Raw genomic sequence first — 7500 nt, forward strand, 5'->3', positions numbered from 1 at the left:
CACTTTAACAATAAAGTCTGTCTACCGAGATGCACCGCGCGTAGACACAGTCAAATTTTGTCCGGTATTTTTGGTCACGTGATGTTTATGTTGTTAAGCGCGCTGGGTATTTCCTGTAATCTTCTCGTTCTGCCAGCATTGGCAAGGATTCGCGAGGAATTCACCGTGGAAAATGCTCTTGTGGCAAATGTCAGGACTTCGAAAGAGATTCACCTGGTCTCCCATTGGGCTTTACCAGTGGTGAAGTGACAATAATTATTGGCTTGGCCGTAAATCCGCGATTCAACTTCGAACGTTTGGCGTGGACTAAGGGAGCAATCTGAAACACCAACGACTTTCGGAACCCCGTTGACAAGTTTAAAAAAACAGCCTCTCTTGAGATGAAAGCTTTAAGAGTATTCATCTGTTTGGGGAAAAGTTTCTCCACACCAAAGATTTGGCAAACGTTCTCAACAGCACCCTGAAATCCTTTCAGGTCTTGCGCCATTTTGATTACAAGAATTTTGCATTCGTTAAATCCTGTCTTTTCAGAAAATGATAAGTTCGATTGGAATCGTGTAAAAAAAAACCGTAGAACCATGTCGTCAGGAACAGGACCTCGAATGAAGTCCATCAGAAGAGGAAAGGGGAGTAGAGTGCGTGACATGAGCGACCTGGAACGTCTGAGAAACGGGTTACCTCCGAGCAACTCGCGCGGGATTTGCGCCCGAAAATATTGCCGCTTGGCGGCTTGGTAAATATCCACCACTTGCCACATCATCCACTTCGGGGATTAGTTGTTAACGATAATGACATGGAGAAGAAATGTGGAAATGCTGAATGTAAATGACAGAGAGCCATAATCCAGAGTTGAATAGCGCTCAACAACACTTTTTGGCTGACTTTAGCGGACTTCTCTGGTGGCCCCCATGTAGTTCCCAAACATTTAAAATAGGAATTTCGGAGGATAACATTGGGTTCATCCACCGAAAGTTCCGATTAAAGTATAGGAAGTAAACTGGTTTCTATCTGATAAGTGAGTGTAAAGAACAAGGTAATGAAAAGATCCAGAGGAATGAGCGACTGCTATACCTTTAGGCCCTATCGCCCCGTTATTAACCTCCTCATTTTCCGTTAACAGCTTTGAGCCTCATGATGGAAGAAATAGCTAATAGTAGAGTTTCATTTTCATCATGCCTGTTTGCTTGTCTCTGCAGACCGCGATGTTGCTTTTGCGTATTGATGACATCGTTTCGGGAACAAAGAAAGCCAGTGGCAAAGAAGGATCACAGTCCGGAGCAGCGCCTACCACACCCGCTGAGGATTAATCCAAATCCAACCTGTGGGAGGAGCACTTTCAACGTTTATTTTCTTTTCCCAATTTCGGCAACGATTAGCGGGGGAAATGGAGTTGTTGCTATCTCATTACAACCGACAGGACTCAAATACATGAGAACGAAAGCTTTCGCGTTCAAAACATGCTGATTGGTGTGTCAGAATTCACAGCCAGTTTCAATGTATTCTTTATTCTTTACTGAGGCACTGACGTCTTCTTTTTGTATCGTCTCAAAAGTCGCAACTCCCGTGAGGGTGCCTTTTTGCTCGTGTTGCATATTTCTGTGTCATTTGCCTGAATATTAGGGTTGAGAACAAACGTTTAACTCCACTCCTCCATAAGCTGAAAGTGTACAATCAGAATTTAGCGACGAACATTGTGAAAAAGTGAAATAAAAGGAAATGTACTCCAAGCACCATGATGAGCCACTTGAATGTGCTTTATAGCAACCTAGCAGTGTTGTCGATGAAGAGGCAGTCGTACGGCAACACAGGAAACGTATGGTCGAAATTCCAAACACAGGATCAGTTGTCAATGCATATGAAATACGTCGGTCATTTAGTGCCTGGGTCAAAATGCCTAGGGTAGAAAAACTATTTGCAATCACTACAATCTAGGTATATTCTAGAAACATGGTGGCAAGACTGGATAGGACAAATATGGTAATTTGTCTTTTATGTATGACAAGGAAGAATTGTGAATTACAACTGCCTGTCACGCATATTTCGGGGCATTGAAGGAATGTACGCCCGTTTGATTGAAGCAGGTTTGATTATTGCTTCAACTGCTATTTCATTTTATACCTTAATTTAAACGCCATGACAAGCCATTGCTACTTGCCATTGATAAGTCGTTGATAAGTACATCTCTAACCCATTGTGTGTCTCCTATCACGTAATGAGTCGACCATGTTAGTGTACAAAACCATTGAAATTGGTCCTACAGGTATTGCATAAGAATATAGAGCATTGTTGCGCACACCTGGCCACAGGCAGCCCAAGCTCGTTATACGATTTAAAGCCCTTGTATGGGAAAATTAACTGCTAAAATAAGCTGTAAATGTAGAAATGAACTTCACTTACCTCTACGTACAGTTGTCGTCGTCTTTTCTGTGCAATCGGAGGGCAAACTTGTGTCCGTTTTAGACGGGTTTGTGGCTTTCGAATTTTTACGATGTCGTTAGTTGTCGTTTCCCCTCATAAAGAGAAGAAAGGCTGGTGACTCGCGGCGATCTCGTCCCACAAATTGTTCTCGTATCACAAAGCAACGGTCCGAATCGCCATAAAAACACCACAGCCTTAAGGCCAGATAAATTTCCTATCACATCAACTGAACTGCGGGACCACACAGCGATTTTTGGCGGTTAAATTCCAAATAATGTTCGGCTTTCGGCCAAGTGTTTCAAATTATCCAGTGAGAGTGCAGAATGTAATAACGATCGCCATCAAGCTAAACGGCCGTAGCCGCACATCTAGCTCAACGCATGGGAAGATTATACAAAGCCGAACATTATTTGGATGTGATAGGAAATTTATCTGGCCTTAAGGCTGTAGTTTTGTTATGGCGATTCGGACCGTTGCTTTGTGATACGAGAACAATTTGTGGAACGAGATCGCCGCGAGTCACCAGCCTTTCTTCTCTTTATGACGGGAAATTCGAAAGCCACAAACCCGTCTAAAACGGACACAAGTTTGCCCTCCGATTGCACAGAAAAGACGAGGACAACTGTACGTAGAGGTAAGTGAAGTTTATTTCTACATTTATAGCTTATTTTAGCATTTATAAGCTCAAAGTTAATTTTCCCACACAAAGGCTACAAATCGTATGCTTGAGCTTGGGCTGCCTGTGACCTGGCCCCAGTTGTTCACACGATGGATAGCGCTATCCACCGGATCGCAAAACCAATTGAGTTATCCAGTGGACAGTGATTTATCCGGTGGATAGTGCTATACATTGTTTAAACAACTGGGGCCAGGATGGTAGCTGTGACGTGACGTAGTAGGTTTTGGTTAGAACTCACCTCGATAGAGTTCAGCCCTGGGTGCTTGTTTTGGGCAGGAAACACATTTGGTGATCATAACACCCGAAATGCGCAGGCCTGCTCCTCTCAAAGCTAACTCGCCGGGGGAAAAACTAAATCAAATCATCTTTATTTACATTTTTTGGAGGACACAGTAAGAGAGAAATTAACGTCAGCAAACACAGATTTATATTGTCGAAATTAATCACTGTCATCATTTTGCTGCGTTAAAACTTGCCCGAGGATCCCGTAATCAACAGTCGTCATACAGATCTTCAAGATGTTGGTTGGTCCCAGAACCATTTCTCCGTAGCGTAAACGACCGAGGCTGTTTGTTCTTTGTTCTTTCCGAACTCAATTGGTCTCGATTGAGCCAACTGGTTGGCGGTTGGATAGACTTTGTACGTGAAATGCTGCCCGTATCACGAGTAAGAGCTTTTATTAGCGGAGCTCCGCGCGCGCCGAGCACCATAGTTAAGAAAATTAAGAAAATATGGTAGCCCAACGATGCGAGAAATTTTGGTTTTATAGCCATGGCGTCATCGACCGTGCGTACGTCCACCCCTCCATGTATGTGACCAGTATCATGCTAGTATACAGCATGCATCTTTGATATTGGACTTCCATGTTTTAGTCAAGTGACACCTGTCAAAACAAGGTATCCGCTGACCAGTATCACGTGACAATATCTCTGGTTCAAGCTTAGAGCTCACCGAAGTCAGATTTTTTACAGTTGACCGCTGACCAGGTACTGGTTTTTGATTGGATTGCAGGCTCAACCCAGGTTAACTCACCCAAACATAAGCGAGACTTCATTTTTCGCGCGCTTTCTGTGGCTCGCAGCGGCTACACGGCCATATTACATCAACTATAGTTCTTACACAGTGAACGCTTTTCGTGTTCTGGTAAAAAACGGTTTGGAAAATGTTTTCTTTCTGCATTTTTCGCTGGTTTCAATCCAGTTTGACACTAATAGCTGTGGTCCACACTGGCGGCTACACAGTTATTCAAGTCAAGCATCGGCGGGATGTAAACTTAAAGCTGAGTGTTTATTTTCAATTTGCTTAGAGCTGCTTTTTTCTCTGTATTGCAATTTTTGGCATATCTTTAGAAGCTCTGATAAGTTTGCATGATGCCTGGAGGACCTATGTCTAGAACAGAAACAAAAGGAGAGCGAAAGAGAACGACAAGGACAAAACAGAATACCAGTATTATTAAATAGCTCATACTTAGTGGAAGAAGTTAGTCCACAAATTCTTTCCTTAGGCACTCAACCGTTTCTTATTTTCAAAAAGTGGTTTAATCGGTTTTTCCTTTGTTCAGGAAAGAAAATCGAATTTTTGTTGTCAACTACAATTAAATAACAACTATCTGTACTCTTTTGGACATAAAGAAAAAGTTGATTTGTTTGTTTGTTTGTTTTGCTCTAAAATGCGAGCGAACCGCGCCTTTTAATCCGTTTGCCCAACTGGTTTTCGATGTGCCTCGACGGTGACCAAAAAATTTTGCCCTTGTGTTATAAACATGTAATCGCAATGAGTTCTCGTAAAATTAGGGGAAATTTCACTAGCTTGTATAAAGCACCTAAACGTTGTTTAAGTGTTGGAGCGGATGTTGTTTGAAGTTCGTCCTTTCTTGGGTTGCATTGTCGTATTTTGCCCGATTCTTGTTCCAAGCCAACCTGGCATGTTTCAATGAAATATATCAAAATGTGAATGATCTCGTTTTCAGAGATAAATTGGAATAAAGTACATCAGTAAAAATATATTTTGACCTTGAAATGACAGTCTTTTTTATGGCTTCTAATTTTAGCGTGATTCCTATTCGCTGGCTCTTAATTACTTTGAAATGGCTTTTTTTCTTTCCATTCGCTCGCTGGGGATGTGCTTGTTACTGGGTTGTCAAAGGCAATCCAGTTAGAAAATGCGTTTGTTTGTTTGTTTTTTTTTTCCGTGTCATGAAAAGTCTTGCCTGTCACTTCCTGTTAGGTGGTGTCTTTGTGCATAGAGTCTTCTGTGCGTATTTGTTAGGTTTGAGGGTGCTGGGGTAATGCGTCGATTTCTATGGTGTACACAGGAGAACTTTTAATTATTAACCTGCAATGGCGTCGAAAGTCATTGTAACGCGAATGGCGTTTTAGTGCATCTAACAAAAACAAAAACCCGGTATCTTGCCATCACTTGACACAGATGCTTCACTGTTTCGCGAGTAAACACACCGCGGTAACTTGATCACGGCGCCAGCTGAATTCAATCAATCAATCAATAATCTTTAATTATACATGATAAATACTTAAAGCAATGCTTCAATGTCACTTTCGATTTTGCGATTTACTTGTGCAGTCAAAAGTACAATAACAAATTTGAACGTAGCAAAAATTTCGCAAAATGTTTTTCGCTGATGGTAACTTTTCATATTCGCGGTTCAAAATTAATGTTGTTTTCATGACGTAATTTTGTTTGCTGATGGCAAAATATTTTATTCTCGATCGACCATCCTGAAAACTTCCTTCCGCTCTTCCTAGAAGCTGTGTATCAATATTTATTTACCTTTGCATCAATATTCGTTTTCCATAAAGCAAACTAACAAAATCTGTACCTTGCTTAGTTCGCATTTTTGGGCGTTAAAATATAATTTTCAGTCCTATGCTTCTGTTGCGAAGTGGCATATTTCTTAGGTCACCCATCCAGATACTAATCCCGCCGGACATGGAAAAACTTCAGTAAACTTTTGTATTACAGAGCTGTCAGACGCTCAGAGTGCACGCTTAAAATTGTGGTGAAAAGAAGTTGTGAGGGAACTTGGAAATGATCAACATGTCAGCCTAGAAGCCAATGTTTCTCGATTCCCTTTTATTTTCTTTGATCTTTCTGGGTTTAGTACTTTGCTAGTAACCACATGTCTTCTCACGGGGCTATTTATCTAAGACTTTTACCACGACACGACAATGCTATACAATACCAAAACAATATCGTGTACTATTAGAGCTACATATTGAACTTGAATATCCTGGAAGACAAAACGCATCACAGTTGACAATATGAAATAAAGCGCTGTGTTACTGCACTACCACACGTACGCGATGCGTGCCTATTTTTTCTAAAGATGACAGGAATTTTTTCTTTCTGACAAATGATTAAGAGGCTGGTAGCCAAGTTTTAACCTCAGAAAAAGATCTCTTTCGTCGTATGAACGTGTGAGCCAAAGAGCCTCTGCTGGCACGATTTCTGGCATGGAGAAAAAGAGTTAATTAATGACCCCCAACTTGAAAAAATTGACTGGAACGCTACAGTTCAATACCACCCAACTCAGTCCCTTCTGTTTTTGAATAGCACGTACCACAGGCAGCCCAGTAAACACTAATCGAGCGTCTAGTTTTCTTTTAAAGCTCATGCGGTTTAAGAAAAATTCAGTGCGAAAGTGGTGAATTCCAAAGTAAATTTCCCTCGAAAAAGCGATATCGTACTCATCGTTTCGTGATTCATGGAATATCGGTTTTTAGCGTAACATTTACCGTGGAATTCACCAGTTAGGCAATGAAATTATTTAACTACTAAAGCAGCAGCCGGAAACATCAAAACGCGGACAACTCGAAACTTTTTTATTTTCACTAACCCTACAAGCAGTAAGAATAAATAATCAGGGAGCTCCGCTTATAGGCTTGGCTAAATCTATATATTAACAACCCCTACATCCGCTCAAGAACTGTCCCCTTTAACAACCAGGCCCCGGTTGTTCGAAGGGTGGATAGCGCTATCCACTCATGATAAATCACTATCCACTGGATAACTCAATCGGTTTTGCTAGTGTTTATCCGCTGGATAGTGATTTATCCGGTGGGTAGCGTTATTCACCTTTTGAACAACCGAGGCCAGAAATACACTCGAAAACTGTTCCCTTAAACAACCCTAAATCCACTCAAACAGTATGTCTCCTTCGCTCTCAGTGAAAGTCGGCTTTTTCACGCTGGTTGCTGAGATGCTTTATTTCGCGTCAATGCAACACTGCGGTTCCTCTCGAAAGTCGTTCTGACATGGCAACCGAAATTTGCTGGAGAGGAATCATACTGAACAACCCATGCTCGATTTTTCGCACTTACTCGATCGAAATCGAGCATGGATATGCATCGAACAAGTGCGATCTAGACAGCTGAGATTCCTTGCCA

General features: G+C 41.6%; 1 protein-coding gene across 1 annotated transcript in view; it reads left to right on the plus strand.

Annotated features, from left to right (window-relative positions):
- LOC138039125 (T-complex protein 1 subunit gamma-like) overlaps positions 1-1727 on the plus strand; it is a 37907-nt gene extending 36180 nt beyond the window's left edge. The window contains exon 17 of the mRNA XM_068885304.1: positions 1197-1727. Within this exon, the coding sequence (XP_068741405.1) occupies positions 1197-1307 (111 nt within the window). The 3' untranslated portion in view covers positions 1308-1727. The remainder of the gene's footprint in view (positions 1-1196) is intronic.
- The last annotated feature ends 5773 nt before the right edge of the window (positions 1728-7500 follow it).

Source organism: Montipora capricornis, chromosome 2, assembly GCF_036669925.1.
Source record: "Montipora capricornis isolate CH-2021 chromosome 2, ASM3666992v2, whole genome shotgun sequence".
NCBI lineage: Eukaryota > Metazoa > Cnidaria > Anthozoa > Scleractinia > Acroporidae > Montipora > Montipora capricornis.